This window comes from Eriocheir sinensis, chromosome 52 (genome assembly GCF_024679095.1).
Source record: "Eriocheir sinensis breed Jianghai 21 chromosome 52, ASM2467909v1, whole genome shotgun sequence".
Taxonomy (NCBI): Eukaryota; Metazoa; Arthropoda; class Malacostraca; order Decapoda; family Varunidae; genus Eriocheir; species Eriocheir sinensis.
In genome coordinates, this window is record NC_066560.1 from 8,920,724 (window position 1) to 8,937,542 (window position 16,819).

The window sequence follows — 16,819 nt, forward strand, 5'->3', positions numbered from 1 at the left end:
GAAAGGAGGTAGGAGGAAGGAAGAATAGAGAAGGTAGGAGGGAGGGAGAAAAGAGAGGAAGGAAGGGAGGAGGAAGAAAAGAGCGAAGCAGGGGAGGGAGTATTGCAGAGAGGGGAGGAAAGGAGGAAGGAGAAGGAAAGAGTGGAAGGAAATCAAGGAAGAAAAAGAAAGGAAGAGGAATTAGTAGAAAGGAAGACAAGGTAGGAAAGAAAAGGAGGAGGGAGGAATAGGAGAGAGGGAGAAAGGAGGAGGAAGGAGAGAATGAAAGTTAAGTAAGGAAAGGAAGAGGAAAATGTAGGAAAAATGTGGAATGGAAGAAACAGAAAAGAAGACAAAAAGGAGTAGAAAGGAAGACAAGGTAGGAAAGAAGAGAGGAGTAGGAAAAGGGCGAGAAGAGAAAGAGAGAGAAGAAAAGGGAAGAAGCAGAGACAGGGAGAGAAGGAAGAAAATAAAGAAGAATGGAAAAGAAGATGAGCAAAAGGTTCCAGGGAAGAGAACAAGAAGCAAAGGAAGAAAGGAAGCAGAAGAGAGACTAAAGGAAGGAGAAAGAGAAACCAGAGGAAGAAAGGAGGAAGAATAAAATTAAAATAAGAAGGAGAGGAAATCAGTGAATCTTAACTAATTAAATTGATACCATTAGCTTTATCTACCCTTTATTTACCTTATTAATCACTCTATTTGCATTATTCATTAGCTTTATTAGTATCCTCTTTAACATTATTTATTTATCATTATCTTTTTTTTTTGCTCGTGTTGATTTCAAATACAAAAAAATCGAACTTTTTTCCAATAATATTTTCTCCTCCTAACATTTCTATTACCAAGTCTGCGATGTTCCCTTCCTATATTTCCTCCTCCTCGTCTCTCTCTCTCTCTCTCTCTCTCTCTCTCTCTCTCTCTCTCTCTCTCTCTCTCTCTCTCTCTCTCTCTCTCTCTCTCTCTCTACTATCTCTCTCTTTACTATCTCTCTTCTCCTTGTCCTCCTTATCCATTTCCCAGCCTCCTCCTCCTCGTCTCCCTTATTCTCTCTTTCACTCCCTCTCCCTCTCTCTCTCGCTCTCTCTCGGCGGCGTCCTCGTCTGGAGCTGACAGCCACGCTAGGGGGGCGCTAATTTCACCTAATCGCGTATCATTCCCGGGAAATGCAGGGGTATTCGGGGCGCGGGATGAAAGGGATGTAAAGATGACTCCATTCCGACCAGAAAATAGAGGACGATCGATCCGCGCGGCCCTCAAGGAGAATCTAACCCTAGTCGCCGGAGGATCTAAGAGAGTTCGCCACCCCCTCTCCCGCCACCGCCGCCGGCAGTGAGCCCCCTCCAGCCTCTTATGACCCGAAGGTGTGCAGGTGACGGCGACGCTGCAGGAGAGCTAATTAGCCCGGAAAAATAACTAAATGTTCCCAACCAGCGCGTCTCACCTCACCTGGCTCAGAGGAGGAGGAGGAGGAGGAGAGGCTGACTTTAAGGAGGAGGAGGTAGAGAAGAAGGAAGAGGAGGAGAAGAGGCTAACTTTAAGGTTGACGAGGAAGAGACGAAACTGGCTTTAAGGAGGAGGAGGAGGAGGGAAAAGATAAAAGGAGGAGGCTGACTTGAGGGAAAAGGAAGATAAGGAGGAGGAGGAGAAAAAGAACGACGTACAGAAGGAAGAGAAAGATAGAGAGAAAGAGACAAAGAGAGGAGAGAGAGATCTGAAGCAGCTTTTTTATTTTGATTCAATGTTTTATTTCGTTTTTTTCTTCTTTGTTTACATCAATCCCGTTTTCTACCCTTAATCACACGAGGAAAAAGAAGGAGGAAGAGGAAAAGGAGGAGGAAGGAGCGGAAAAGGAGGAGGAAGAAGAGGAAAAGGAGGAGGAAGGCGCGAAAAGGGAGGAGGAAGAAGAGGAAAAGGAGGAGGAAGAAGCGATGGAGAAGTTTGGGAGCCATTAGGAAGGAAATCAATCCCCTTCCTTTCCCCTCATTCTCCACCTAATTACCCATGGAATATAGAGAACTACTTCGAACAGGGACAAGAAGGAAGCCTCGAAGTTATACCTCAGCGCAAAGAACGATGGACCAACGCCTTCAAGAACCCTTCAGTGACTACCTGCAAACCTTCGACGAACCTCTGCGTCACCCACACCACCATCACAACCACCATCACTACCATCACCACCCTCACATCCACCAACACCACCGCTGAAATCTACACCCCAAACCAAAGAGTGGTGGACTAACACCTTCAAGAACCCTTTAATAACTACCTTCCAACCTTCGACGAACCTCTGCGTCACCCACAACATAACCACCATCGTCCTAGCCACCATCATCACCACAACCGCCATCATCTCAACCACCAGCACCACCATCACCATCATCGTCTCAACCACCGCCACCAACAACAACAACCCCGCCGCTCACTCTCAGCCCGAAGGAAATGGCTGCCGTGGCGTCCAGTGAGGGAAACCGATGAGGCGTGTCGGTCGGGAGGGCAGCGGAGCGGGAAATGAGAGGGACGCCGCCTCAGTTTTGGCCGGATAAAAGGGCATTACCTCCATTGAGCCGCACGAGACGCCTTTGCCACCACCGCCACTACCATCACCACCACCATCACCGGACATTGCTCACCATACAATCACCACTCCGCCAGTCCACTCCGTCCATCTCCTCGCCACATCACAAGCCGCCTCCTCCTCCCCGCCGTCTCTAATTCTCCTCCTACCGACCGATTAGTTCTTTCTATACGATGAAGGTGATTTCCAGTGTTTCCTGATCCACTTCCTTTTCCTCGCTTCTTTTTTTTTTTACAGATCTTCCTCTTCCTCGCGTTTAGTTGAATGGAATTGATTGCTCTTCCTCTCTTCCTTCCTCTTTCTCTCTCAGTCTCTTTGCTCTTTGCCTACTCTTTGTTATCGTCATCTCTGCAACCACCACCGCCGTTGAAATCATTTTGGTGGTGGTGGTGGTGGTGGTGATGATGGTTGACTTAGTGGTGGATGCTCAGACAAATTATAATAAACACAAGCAGGAAAATAAACAGAGACATGAGCTCCTTACACACACACACACACACACACACACACACACACACACACACACGTCACCTCCCATCATCACCACTGCCACCCTTTCCTCACACTTTTAAAACCATCTACACCCACCTTTTTCATCTACGCCCCCCCTTTGAGAGAGAGAGAGAGAGAGAGAAAAAACACAGCCGCAAATGTTCCTCATAGACTTTCTCCTCCCGCGCCCAACAGCTGTGGAGATGCATCGTTTAACACCTAATTATTATCAGTCTTGAGTGCGGTTTGAACTCTCTCCCTCTTTCCACCAGGGTGTGACAACTCTATCTCCCTCTCCCTCTCTCTCTCTCTCTCTCTCTCTCTCTCTCTCTCTCTCTTCCAGTCCTCAGTTTTACAATCACTCAACTATGCAGAAACACAAAACTCACACCTCCTCCCCCTCTTCCTCCTCCCCTTCCTCCTCCTCCTCCTCCTCCTCCAAGGCTCACAGACAAGCAGGAGTGACACCCGCGGCAGGACTGTCACCACGAGGAGATAATCCACGCAAAACATGACCACTTCTTGCCTCCTCGCTCCTCCGCTTGGGACGTGAATTATTGGTGTTTGTGGAGGAGGAGGAGGAGGAAGAATGAGTGTGAGAAGTGTGTATGAGTGCGCAAGTCTAACTCCACTTCCTCTTCCTCTTCCTCCATTTCTTCTTCTTTTTCATTTGTCAACTCCGTATATTAAGACACGTGGCTGACTAATCATCATCATCATCATCATCATCCTTCCCCTACCCCCCTAACATCCTAATTTCCTTTTCCCCTTCTTCCTCCATTTCAACTCTTTTTCTTCCCCTTTTCTTTTCTACTTTAATGTTTTTCTTTTCCCTTTCTCTCTAATGTCTATACTATTCTCCATTCTCCTTTACTTCCTCTTCCTTCTCCTTCGGTTTCCTTTGCTTCTTCTTTCTTCTCTCAATCCTTCTTCCCTTCTTCTTCCTCCAACTCTTCCCCTTAAACGGTTTTTCCTTCCCGGTCCTTCTTTTCCTTCCCCTCTTCTCCGACACCTACCAATACCCTCATCTTCTCTACCCTCTTATGCTTCTGCTATTTCCTCCTCCTCCTCCTCCTCCTCCTCCTCCTCCTCCTCCTCCTCCCTCTCATATTCTTCCTCCCATCTGACACCCTACCCTAGACCTCCTCCTCCCTTCTTCCTCCTCCCCTTCTCATCAGCGACATCTCCTCTCACACATGACTGCTTACTTCCTCTTCCCTTCCTCCTCCTCTTCCTCTTCTTCCTCCTCCGACACCTCCGTACTCCTCCTCCTCTTCTTCCTATTTGCTTGTTTTTCCTATTTTCTGCATTTGATTTCCCTTCTTCCTTCCTTCCTTTCTTCTTTCCTTCCTTCCCTCCTTCCTTGTTAAACTCATTACATATTTTTTTTCTTTTATCTTATACTCACAAACGTTAATTCGCTAATCTCTTCCTCCTCCTCCTCCTCCTCCTCCTCCTCCTCCTCTTCTTCCTCAACGACCTATTAACAAAATTATTCTTCTGATCCTGATAAGCTTTGCAACACTGAACAAGAGGAGGAGGAGGAGAAGGAGGAAAGAGGAGGAAAGAGGAGGAATAAAAAAGAGGAAAAAAAAGGACAAGGAGGAGCGAAACTAAGAGGATAAAATCACTACTGTATTAGGAAGAGGAAAAAAAAAAAAACAGGAATAAAATAACATACCACAACTGTATCTCTCTATCTCCCTCTCCCTCTCCCTCTCTCTCTCTCTCTCTCTCTCTCTCTCTCTCTCTCTCTCTCTCTCCTGTATTGTGGATTAATATATTCAGTTCTCAGACACGCCCAGAACAGTGTAGGCTTTCATCTATTCGCGTCTCAAGTATGAACCAACGACAGTAGCCCCTTGTGTGTGTGTGTGTGTGTGTGTGTGTGTGTGTGTGTGTGTGTGTGTGTGTGTGGAGGTTGATAAACAAAGAGGGTACATTACAACGTTCTTTCTCCTCTATAGTCTCAGTCTCTCTCTCTCTCTCTCTCTCTCTCTCTCTCTCTCTCTCTCTCTCTCACCTTGGGTTTCAATATACACACACAAAGATTCGAACCCAAAGCTTTTAGCGGACCCAAAACACTGACTTCACGCCTCCTCCACCTCCTTCTCTCTCTCTCTCTCTCTCTCTCTCTCTCTCTCTCTCTCTCTCTCTCTCTCTCTCTCTCTCTCTCTCTCTCTCTCTCTCTCTCTCACTCGCTTTTAAACTCTCTTCTTTCCGTTTGATGTTTTCTTGATCAGTTTAGCTTTTATATATTTTTGTTTGTTTCTCTCTCTCTCTCTCTCTCTCTCTCTCTCTCTCTCTCTCTCTCTCTCTCTCTCTCTCTCTCTCTCTCTCTCTCTCTCTCTCTCCCCCAGTTATCCTCTTTTCTCTTTTCCTAACCTCACTTCGTCACTCATTTTGTCTCCTCCTCCTCCTCCTCCTCCCCCTCCTACGACATGGTTTATAATATATGCATCCATCTCATCTCTCTCCACCTAAACCATCCATTTCTTATCATCCACAAACACGTCCTGGGTGGGTGGGTGGATGAGGGGTGGAGGGGGAGGAGGAGGTGGAGATGAGTGGAGGAGGAGAGTGGAGATTGTTGGTGATTGTATGAGTTAGCTTGGTCACACATCCATATTTAGTTGGTCTCTTTTTTATCTCTCACAACTGATAGATAAATTAGTTTGTTGTAGCCTCTCTCTCTCTCTCTCTCTCTCTCTCTCTCTCTCTCTCTCTCTCTCTCTCTCTCTCTCTCTCTCTCTCTCTCTCTCTCTCTCTCTCCCACGAGCCTTTCCCTTCCCTCTGTTTTCACTATTTTTAGGCCTATCTCCTTTCCCTGGCATTTTTCCTTTCCTCTCTCTCTCCCTCATTCTTTATATTTCTGCTTAACCCTCTTTCTATTTCATTATATATCTTAGTTTGCCCTTCCTTTATTTCCACTATTTGTTACTCCTATCTCTCTTCTATGTTTATCTTTATCTAACCTTCTTTTCCGTCTTTTTGTTATTTTTTTCTACTCCTTCCTTTTTTTTCCTTTTTTCTATCCTTTTCTTTAATGTGTTTTCTCTTTTTTGGTTTTCTACGTTCATTTTTTTCTCTTTTTATTGTTTTTTTTCCAGCCCTACCTATCCTTCGTTATGCCATCTCTTCATACAAGTTTTCCTTCTAACTTTCTCTTTCTCTCATTCTATATCACTCTTCTCATAATCTCTTTCCTCCTCCTCCTTCTCCTCCTTCTAACTTTCCTACAAGCTCTCCATCTTACTACGCCTTTCTCTCCCTCCCTTTCCTTCTCTCTCTTTCTCTATACAATTCACATTCCCTTCATTCTTATCCATCTATGTCTTTCTCTCTTTCCATTTCCTCCATGCATATCCCTTCCTTCCTCCTTCTCTCCATTTAGCTAAACTTTTCTCTTCCTCTCGATACACTTTCTCTCCATACACTTTCTCTTCATTCTTATCCGTCTATGTCTTACGCACTTTCCCTCAGCACTCATTTCCTCCACGCCTATCCCTTCCTCCCTCCCTCCTGACACCTTCCCTCCCTCCCTCCCTCCCTCCGTCAGCTGAGAGTCATAACGCCAACCACAAAGAAACAAACAACCCGAGTAATTCTTTGTACGCTGGGCAAAGACGGGTTGGCGAGAGCCGTGGCGGGCCCCTGATATTTATAGAGTGCCTCTCCCATGCCAAGACAGGAGAGTGCCAGCCAGCCAGCCCACAGCCCCACCGCAACCACCACCACCCTCCCTCTTCTCTCTCTCTCTCTCTCTCTCTCTCTCTCTCTCTCTCTCTCTCTCTCTCTCTCTCTCTCTCTCTCTCTCTCTCTCTCTCTCTCTCTCTCTCTCTCTCTCTCTCTCTCTCTTTCTCCCTACCTCCGCCTCTCCCTCTCTCTTTCTCTTTCTAACTTTGCCTCTTTCTCTGCCCTCTCTCGTTTTCTAGCTTGTCTTTTTTCCTGTTTCCTATTTTCATTTAGTTCCTTTATTTTCCTTAATCTCGTGTTCTTTTTTTCCTCTTTCCTTTCCTCCTCTAGCTCTTCTGTTTTCCTCTCTCTCGTCTTCTTCTCCTCTCTCCTCTCCTCTTCTAACTCCTCTATTTTCCTTTCTCTTATGTTCTCTTTTCTTTATTTCCTTTCAAGTTGTTAGTTTATTTCGGATTTCTTTAATATTTTCTTTACCAACAACGTAGTACACTTTTTCTTTGTCACCCTCCTCTTCCTACGTCTCTCTCTCTCTCTCTCTCTCTCTCTCTCTCTCTCTCTCTCTCTCTCTCTCTCTCTCTCTCTCTCTCTCTCTCTCTCTCTCTCTCTCTCTCTCTCTCTCTCTCTCTCTCTCTCTCTCTCTCTCTCTCTCTCTCTCTCTCTCGTTCTTTAATTACCTTCACTCTCATTTATTTATCATTTTTATTTTCCAATCATCAGTTTTTAATTTTCATGATCTCTTAACCTCCTTCTCTTCTTCCTCTTCTCTATTCCCTTCATTTCGTAACTTGCTTTTTTTTTCTCTCTCTCTCTCTCTTTATACCTACATCGCCACCACTTCCTCATCCGTCACACACACACACACACACACACACACACACATTCTCCTCAAGCCACACAGCAGCCACGACGCCCTCCGTACATTTTTTCCTTCCCTTCATCTCCTGCTCTCCCTCTTTTCCCTCTTTCCCTCCCCCTCCTCCTCCTCCTCCTCTTCCTCCTCCTAAGTTCACCCTCTCTTTGTCTGTCTTAACAACACGACCACAGCTACCATCTCCTCCTCCTCCTCCTCCTCCTCCTTCAGGAAATACACAGAGTAGACTGAGAACGAGGACTAAGGTCTCTCTCTCTCTCTCTCTCTCTCTCTCTCTCTCTCTCTCTCTCTCTCTAGCCTAGTCGAGGAGTGCCATTTGTCAGTAACTCGTTTAGTCAAATTACTCTTTCACGGCCGCGGGTAAACAACAGCTGACGTGTGTGAGTGAACTGAATTTTACAGAGATCAGACGCAAGGGGGGGGGTTACGACGAGAGAGAGAGAGAGAGAGAGAGAGAGAGAGAGAGAGAGAGAGAGAGAAGAAGGTAAACATTCAATAAAAAAAAAGAACAGCGATGATAAAAGGAGAGAATGGGAAAACACGTGAAGCAGGAGAAGAAAAAGGAGGTCAAAAGTACTAAAATAAAGGAGATAAATAGATAGATAGATAGACAGATAGAGAGATAGAGAGAGAGAGAAGATAAACATTCAATAAAAAGAACAGCGATCAAAGAAGAAAATATAGAGAAACCACGAGAAGATAGAGAATAAAAGGAAATCAAAAGTATAAAAAATAAAGGATAAATAGATAGATAGATAGACAGAGAGAGAGAGAGAGAGAGAGAGAGAGAGTACACCAAACAGCCACCAAGACGCTACATTTCTACCTAAGCGAATATTAATTAACGTGAAGTTGCGATCAAATGCATTTTTAACTGAACTACTGAAGGGGAAGCTCATTCCATCACCGCAGAACTACTTCAAGGAAAAAATAAATAAACTGGTTGTCTGAATTTATTTGTCCTATTCCTCTGAAACGCCTCATCTTTGTGTTAGTATGTCTGTCAATACTTCCCCGATTCTTATGATACTTGCTCTTTGAAAATTTCGGGACTGTATACTTTAAACAGTCACTCTGGCATGGACGCTAATGTCGACGCGCAGTAATTTGTGGCCGCAAGAACCGAAGCTGTTTTCTATACCGTGACGCTACCGACTAGATCATCGTGACTCACTATAACAAGGCGCAGAAGTATTTGGCGCTGAACATAATGCATTTCAACACCATGAGGATACGGTATAGTGATGTTAATTCTTGATGATGTACACGCACGCCCAGGTGTTGCAAATAAGTGTCTTTTGGTGGTCTATTGAGCAGGTCTGAACCAGCTTTTGACATAACAGTCAGAGAGAGAGAGAGAGAGAGAGAGAAACAGGAAAGAAGCCAAACAGTGAGTGGAGACGAAAATAGGAAAACGCAGGAGGAGGAGGAGGAGGAGGAGGAGGAGGAGGAGGAGGAAGTGTAATACGGATCTAATACCTAGCTTAAGATCCGGCTGCTAGAAGGAGGAAAAGGAAGAAAAGGAGGAAGAGGAGGAGGAGGAGGAGGAAGAGGAGGAGGAGGAGGAGGAGGAGGCATCGTTACTTCTGAGTCATACTTCGCCGTTTCCTCATCCTTAAACGTCTCCATCTACACAGGTGACGATGCCCTCAGCCAGGTGGAGGAAAGGGAGGAAACGGAGGAAACAGAAGGGGAAGGAAAGAAGAGGGAGGAAAAGTGGAACCAAACGGAGAACGGTAATGTTGGAGGAAAGGGAGGAAAGGGAAAGGAAAGGAAAGGAGAGGAAAGAAGGAGAAAGAAAGGAGAGGAAAGAAACGGAGGGAAAAGTAGAAGAAAACAGGGAAAGAAAAAAAAGAAAAAATGATTAACAGAAAAACAAAGATTGAAGGTAAAAAAAATAAGGGAAAATGGAGGGGAAACAGGGGTGAGGAAAAGAGGGAGGCGGAGGAGAGAGAAGGAGAAGGAGAAGGAGGAGGAAGAGGATGGAGGAGGAACTAATATCATCCACACACACACACACACACACACACACACACACACACACACACACATTTTTTTCGAACTTTAGCTAAGAACCATCTGTCATTTTATCTCTTTACCTGTCTGTCTGTCACTGTCTGTCCGTCTGTCTGTCTGTCTGTGTGTCTGTGTAAGTGTGAGGGAGACATGAGAGGATATATGAATCTCTCTCTCTCTCTCTCTCTCTCTCTCTCTCTCTCTCTCTCTCTCTCTCTCTCTCTCTCTCTCTCTCTCTCTCTCTCTCTCTCTCTCTCTTCGTGTTTGTGTGTTTGTTTGTTTGTTATTTTCTTATCTCCTTTTCCTTCCTCTCGTTTATCAATCTCTCTCTTCTATTCCCTGTTTTTTTTTTCAATAATTTACTCTATTTTCCTCTTTATCAGGTCTCTCTCTCTCTCTCTCTCTCTCTCTCTCTCTCTCTCTCTCTCTCTCTCTCTCTCTCTCTCTCTCTCTCTCTCTCTCTCTCTCTCATTGCGCCAACTCTTCACCATCATAATATTTTCCTTCACATTCGTTCCTTTTTTATTTCTTTTTCGTCATTTTTCTTTTCTTTTTTTCGTTCACCGCCATTTATCTAAACATTATTTCCACCTTTCTAAAAGTTTGCAATTTTCTCGCAGTCAACATCAGAGTCCCATTTACCTCCTCCTCCTCCTCCTCCTCCTCCTTTTTCTTTTCTTTATCCTCTTCTTCCTCCTCCTCCTATTCCTCTTCTTCTTCCTTCGCTTTCTCCTCCTCCTCCCCCTTTTCCTTATCCTCTTCTTCCATTTCCTTCTTTTCCTTCCTCTCTTTCTCCTCTCAGTTCACTATCTTCTCTCTCATTTGCTCTTTCTTTTAGCCACCGTCCCTTTCTTCTTCTTTTTTTCCTCTTCTCCTCCTCTTTCTTCCCCTCTTCTTCTTTCTCCTCCTTTTCCTCCTTCCTCTTCTCCCTCTTCTTCCTCTCAGTTGGCTATCTCTCCTTTCGGTTGCTTCCTCCATAGCTACCCTCCTCCTCCTCTTCCCCCCCCTCCTCCTCCTCCTCCTCCTCCTCCTCCTCCTCCTCCTCCTCCTCCTCTTCCTCCTCCTCCTCTTGACACAGTGCCAGCCGAAATGCCACGGAGAGAAAAATACTCAATAAACTCACAAGGCTTTCTCTGCTCTGTGTGTGTGTGTGTGTGTGTGTGTGTACATCCTATGAGAAATTTGTGTACACTGCAATACGATCATGTGTGCGTTTAGATCAATAGTGTCAGTGTGCGTTAAACGTGTACACATGAGGTGAGGTATGTGTGTGTGTGTGTGTGTGTGTGTGTGTGTGTGTGTGTGTGTGTGTGTGTGTGTGTGTGTGTGTGTGTGTGTGTGTGTGTGTGTAAATATCAAAACATCAAAATTCTTAAACCAATCAGTCTTGCTGTGTGACTTATCTGACACACACACACACACACACACGCACATTTCTCTTAGATTTTCAACACTTATCCAAACTATAACACATCTGGAAGCCACTTAAAAAAAAAAAAAGATAAATAGATAGATAGATAGATGGATAGACAGTCAGTGTGAGTGTGTGTGTGTGTGTGTGTGTGTGTGTGTGTGTGTGTGTGTGTGTGTGTGTGTGTGTGTGTGTGTGTGTGTGTGTGTGTGTGTGTGTACGAATGCCCTATCAGTGTTTGCGAGTGGACATGAGCAGGCCAAATAAACAGGCGCTAGACAGACAAACTAACCCGCCTTACATAAACAAGACCTTCTCCACTAACATCAACAACCCGCATCGCTCACCCATCACTCTTATTACTTTCATTTTTATCAGCATTATTATTTCTAACACCCAAATTAAATGACCCCCCAAAAAAATCTAGCCAAATGCCTTACTTTCCTGTACATCCCAGGTGCCAATGTCTCACTCTCACTCTCTCTCTCTCTCTCTCTCTCTCTCTCTCTCTCTCTCTCTCTCTCTCTCTCTCTCTCTCTCTCTCTCTCTCTCAGGCACACTCCCACCTGCTCGGGCCAGCCTGAAGGAGACGCACCACCCGACGGGGAACTCTGTGAAGGAAGACACGACTTGCAACACAGGGCTAGGTTAGGCGGGGGCGGCGGGGTGGGGGGTGGGGGGGTGAAGAGGAGAGGAGGAGGAGGAGGAGGAGGAGGAGGAGAGGAGAAGGGCATACAGGTAGAACACATATAGGACACGTACATTATTAATTACACTTACAGATACATCTACACATATATATTCCAACACACGACTAGATGAGGAGTAGGAGGAGGAGGAGGAGGAGGAGGAGGAGGAGGAGGAGGAGGAGGAGGAGGAGGAAAACACATAGCACACAGAGAAAGCATGACACACACACACACACACACACACACACACACACACACACACACACACACACACACATACATATATACATACACATACACATACACAGACAACAGATAACACATGCATAAGAGACTGTATTCATAGCATGGTACACATACATACATACATACATACATACATACACACATACACATATCAAGAGAATGAAAAGGAGTGCACAAAATAAACACATAGGAAAAAAGAGAAATTGTATCACTCACACACAAACAACAAACAAACAAACAAACATATACGTAAAGAGAAAGGTGAGGGGGGGGGGGGGGGCATCATAATTAACAACAACAAAAACAACAAAACATATATAAATCAAACACAATCACGTAACTCCACATGACAAAATTAATAAAATCACTAACATTATAAAACAACAAATCCATCACACACACACACACACACACACACACACACACACACACACACACACACACACACACACAGGACACATCAGCTGATCACCTCCACACCTGTACAAAATATTAAAAAAAAAACAGGTAACACTTGTTTTCTCCCCTATAACAACGTACGGTCTAATAAAACGCATGCCCATATGTCTATACAACTTCCAAACGGCACCATAAAACACGCAACTATACACTAAACATAAAAAAAACATCGACATCCATAACAGTTAACATGCTGGCTAACGTTCTCTCTCTATAGCAACAACAACAACAACAACAACAACTACATTCGCCTCAGAGTTAAACAAAAACCCAAAAAAGAAAAGTCAAGGTAATTCGCACAGGTAAAAGAAAACAAAAATAATAATAAAACAATAATTAAATGCCTTCCACTTTTATGCTTTTCCCAAATTAGCCAAACAAAATAAAATCTCGGGTGATTTTGGTAACACTGATGAGGGAGGTGTTGCGAGTGTTTCCAAGTTACCGTGATGTTGTGTTTCGAGGTCCCGCGGACACACACACACACACACACACACACACACACACACACACACACACACACACACACACACCAGGCCGCCGCCGTTCGTGGTGTGGCTAAGGTGGTGTGGTGGTGGTGGTGTTACCGGTCACAGGTGTTCTCATTATCACGGCCGTTCTTCACCTGGGCGGCGCAGGTGTGAGGGCGAGGTGGCTGGTGCGTCAGGTGTTAAAATGTGTACCCGGCATTTGGGTACACTTCGACTTGCGGCGTGAATATGCTTCCCTTGCGCTCCCTCAAACTGATTCGCGCGGGAGCATTACCGAGTCGGGAGGAGTTTCTTGCCCTTGATCTCACGTTAGCTTTTTTTTTCCCGTCAGGTCACACAGCTCCCTCCTCTCAGAATACGGGCGCGTCGAGGTATTTTCGCCCCTCCGCCCAAGATAACCTCGAGCGTCTCTCTCAATTTAGAATATATAAGAGTCGCTGTAGCATTACCGTGACGACCAACGCTCTGCTCCTCCGCCTCCTCCTCTCCTCACCTGCCTCGACGTCTTGCAGATCTCCACGTCAATCATCACCGAGCCTCAACATCTCACTCCGCGATGTACTCTAGTGGGATCTGAACCTCTTACATTACTTTCTTTCTCCCAGTCGTGTGCTTGAACCTCTTCGCTTGTTGTCTGTCGGAGTTTCTAAGTTCGGTAACGGTGGACTCTTATCGAACTCAGCCTCCTAGATTACTTTTTTTATGCAAGCCGTGTGATGCAACTTCTCCGCTTGTCGCCTGCCGCAGTTTCTTAAGAGTTTTTTTACGGTAGTCATTGGTTTCTTAAAAGTTCTTTGCGTCAGTCTTCGCTAACGGTGGACCCTTATCGGACTCTGAACCTCCTAGATTAGATTTTTTTTATGCAAGTCGTGTGATGTAACCTCTCCGCTTGTCACCTGGAGCGGTTTCTTAGACCTCTTTGCGTCACTCATAACTAACGGCGGACTCTATCTATCGTACTCTGAACCTTCTCCTCCTCCTCCTCCTCCTCTTTGTAAGTCATGTGCTTGAGCCGCTCCGCTAGTCGCCTGCCTCGCCGCAATCTCCTTCCATTCAACAAACAGCCTTGCAAATGACAATCCAGCGCGTAAGCCTCACTAGGAAACCAGTTATGTCCCGCCTCGGACGTTAAAACCAGGACGTTAAGACATTTTTCTGCATTAGTCTCTTGGCTCGGCGCGAGGGAGGAGGGAAAATAAAAGCACAGTCCTCCAACGTCATTGTCGTCTATTAAAGAGGAACTGCTTCCTCGACGCGCCCTCAAGCCCGACCAACCAGGCTGCTGATAACACTGAGTGGCCTGAAGGTGCGGAGGGCGGGCAAGGGGGACGAGGCAGGAGGGAGGAGGCGGGAGTGGCTGGGTCGGCCTTGACAGCCCCTTTTCTTGGCCCAGCCTGACGGAGGACCGACGCTCACGGTGACAAAAAGACTCAATTTACGTCAGACTAAATGTCATCCGTCAAGGCGAAGGTGTGACTAGTTGAACAGCGGGTAAGGTGACGACCAGGCAGGTTAATTAGAGTAAATAAACTACAGAGCACGTGAGGAGGGGAAGGGGGGCGTGCAGGCCAGGTAGGTGGAGGCCCTCGAAGCAGGTGAGCCACAGGACAGGTGAAGCGCCGCCCAGGTGAGGCAGGGGCCAGGTGGAGGCGGGCGACAGGTGGGAGCGAGCTGGCGCTTCCCTGGCCCCTTAATCACGCTGTTTGGCACTGGGGGTTAAAAATACCGAACCGACAACACTTAGACGCTGGGGCGGCGAGGCACGGCGCTGCACACACACACACACACACACACACACACACACACACAGGGGAGGGGGAGAGGGATCTAATACACACTCCTACACTTTACTTCATGGCCGAGACACAGAGCGGGCGCACCATCAACACCACAACACAGCCACTACCACTACAGGAAGCGTCACTAACCACCACTACTTCGCCCCCGACGCCCCGCACCACACACGAGCCGCCGCCCCGCCGCCCCGCTCACTCGGCGGGGAGAGGAATTAAGAGTGACGGGACTATGAAAAAAGGAAAGCCTCGAGATGCAACAGATGGAGAAAGCATTGCCCTGGCACGGCGGCCTCTGAGCGTGTTGACTCATCCCGAGGCGGTCATTACGTGAGAGTGAGGAACATCGATGTTGTGAGAAGTGATAACAAGGGGGAGGAAGGAGACTCGATGCTGTTACGTGAGTGCGTGAGTGAGGGCGGTGGGGGCGGGTGGGCGGGCGGGGCGTGGCGTGTCCGTGGGGCTACACCGGAGGACGAGCGAGCCACGAGCAGGTACACAAGGCAAAGACCATAATAAACAGGGGTAATAATAAACACAGGCTCCCCTCAGGCCAGCAGCCACGGTCCTCACCCACCTTTGGCATACAGAGCAGCGCCGATGATGCGAATTCAGGCTGGTCGGGTTTGGGGACTCCCTTAGAGTCAACACTCGAATCCCACGAGGGACCCTGGGCAAACAAGGGGGGGGCAAATCAGCCTCTGTTATAATCTCCCTGTCTCTCCCTCTCCTTCTCTCTCCCCCGCCACCCCAGGCAGGCCCCCCACACCTGCACAGGAACACCAACACAACACACAGTTAAGGGGGAAGGGAAGAGCTGCTGGTGAAAAGGAAAAACAAATCTAAGAGCCAATTTGGTGGCTCTAGAGGAGGGTGGCGCAGGATGGATGGATCCCTAGTGGCGGCGGGGAAGGGCAGGCCGGACAGGGGCGTGGGGAAGGGCGAGGAAGGGCACGGAGGGAGCGTGAGTGAAGGGGCAGTGAGGGATGGGAAAGGGGAGGGGACGTGAACGAGAAGAGGAGAGGGACGAGAATGGGAGGAGGAGGCGTGAATGAGGAGTCGGAGAGGCCTGGGGACGATGAAGGGACGAGGCTGACGGGAAGGGAGAGACAGGAACAAGGGCGAGGCAGGGGCGTGGGTGAGTGAAGGGGCAGACGCGGAGGCAGGGCACGGCAGGGCAGGGTGGGCATAGGGTTACGGGAGGAGGGAACAGAGATGAGAAGAGAGAAAAGAGAAGAGAAGAGGAGAGAGAAAGAAGGAAGGAAGGGTCTCGCGGTTGTTGACACTGGTGCGAGAAGGAGGGGGAGGGGTTAGAAGGGGAGGGGAGGGGGGAGGGGGAAGGGAGGGGGTCGCTGCACCATAAAAAGATCGACACGGCCCAGAAAGATCAACAAGATCACCACAATCCATCTTCCAGTGGTGCTGCCGGTGTCGAGCCCGCCGAGGAGGAGGAGGAGGAGGAGGAGGAGGAGGAGGAGGAGGGAAGGAAAAAAAAGTGTGGCCGAGGAGGAGAAAAAATAAGGAGAAGGAAGGAGAAGAAAAAAATAAGCAGGAGTAAAAATATGGCGGGGAATATCGTGGAGGCCGATCGCTGAAGCAGATGTGAAAACAGACCCGACGACGGCGGCGCCTGCTTCAGGAGGAGGAGGAGGAGGAGGAGGAGGAGTGGAAGGAACTGGGAGGATGATGAGGAGGAGGAGGACGGGAAGGAAGACGAGGAGAAGTTATGAGAAGAGGGATGAGGAGTGAAAGAAGACGGAAGGAGGATGAAGGGGGACAGTAAAGAGGAGAAGAGGAGGAGGAAGAGGAGGAGGAGGAGGAGGAGGAATAAAAGACGAGTGAGGGAGATAAGAATGATGATTAGGAGATGGAAGGAAGATAAGAAGGATGGGAAAGAGGATAAGGAAGAGGAATATGAAGAGGAATAAGGAGGGGAGGGAGGAGGAAGAGGAGAAAAAGGAGGAGGAAAAGAAAGAAGAAGACTGCGCAAAGGAAAAAAGCAAGAAAAAGAAAAGGATGATAAGGACGGGAATTAGGATGAGGAAGAAGAGAAAGCAGGATGAGGAAGGCAGGAATAAGGAATGGGAATGGATATAGAGGA

At 47.2% G+C, this 16,819-nt stretch overlaps 1 protein-coding gene across 7 annotated transcripts in view; it reads right to left on the bottom strand.

Annotated features, from left to right (window-relative positions):
• The window catches only part of LOC126983032 (homeobox protein homothorax-like), a 289,790-nt gene that overhangs the window by 95,214 nt on the left and 177,757 nt on the right, over positions 1–16,819 (bottom strand). For 6 of the 7 annotated variants that reach the window (XR_007735485.1, XM_050835464.1, XM_050835459.1 and 3 more), the window contains exon 7: positions 15,296–15,388. Coding sequence is in view for 6 of the 7 variants with exons in the window: in XM_050835464.1 (XP_050691421.1) it covers positions 15,296–15,388 (93 nt within the window). In the remaining variant the exon portion in view is untranslated. Of the gene's footprint in view, positions 1–11,606; positions 11,652–15,295; positions 15,389–16,819 lie in introns of all 7 variants that reach the window. The other variant, XM_050835463.1, reaches the window with a different exon arrangement.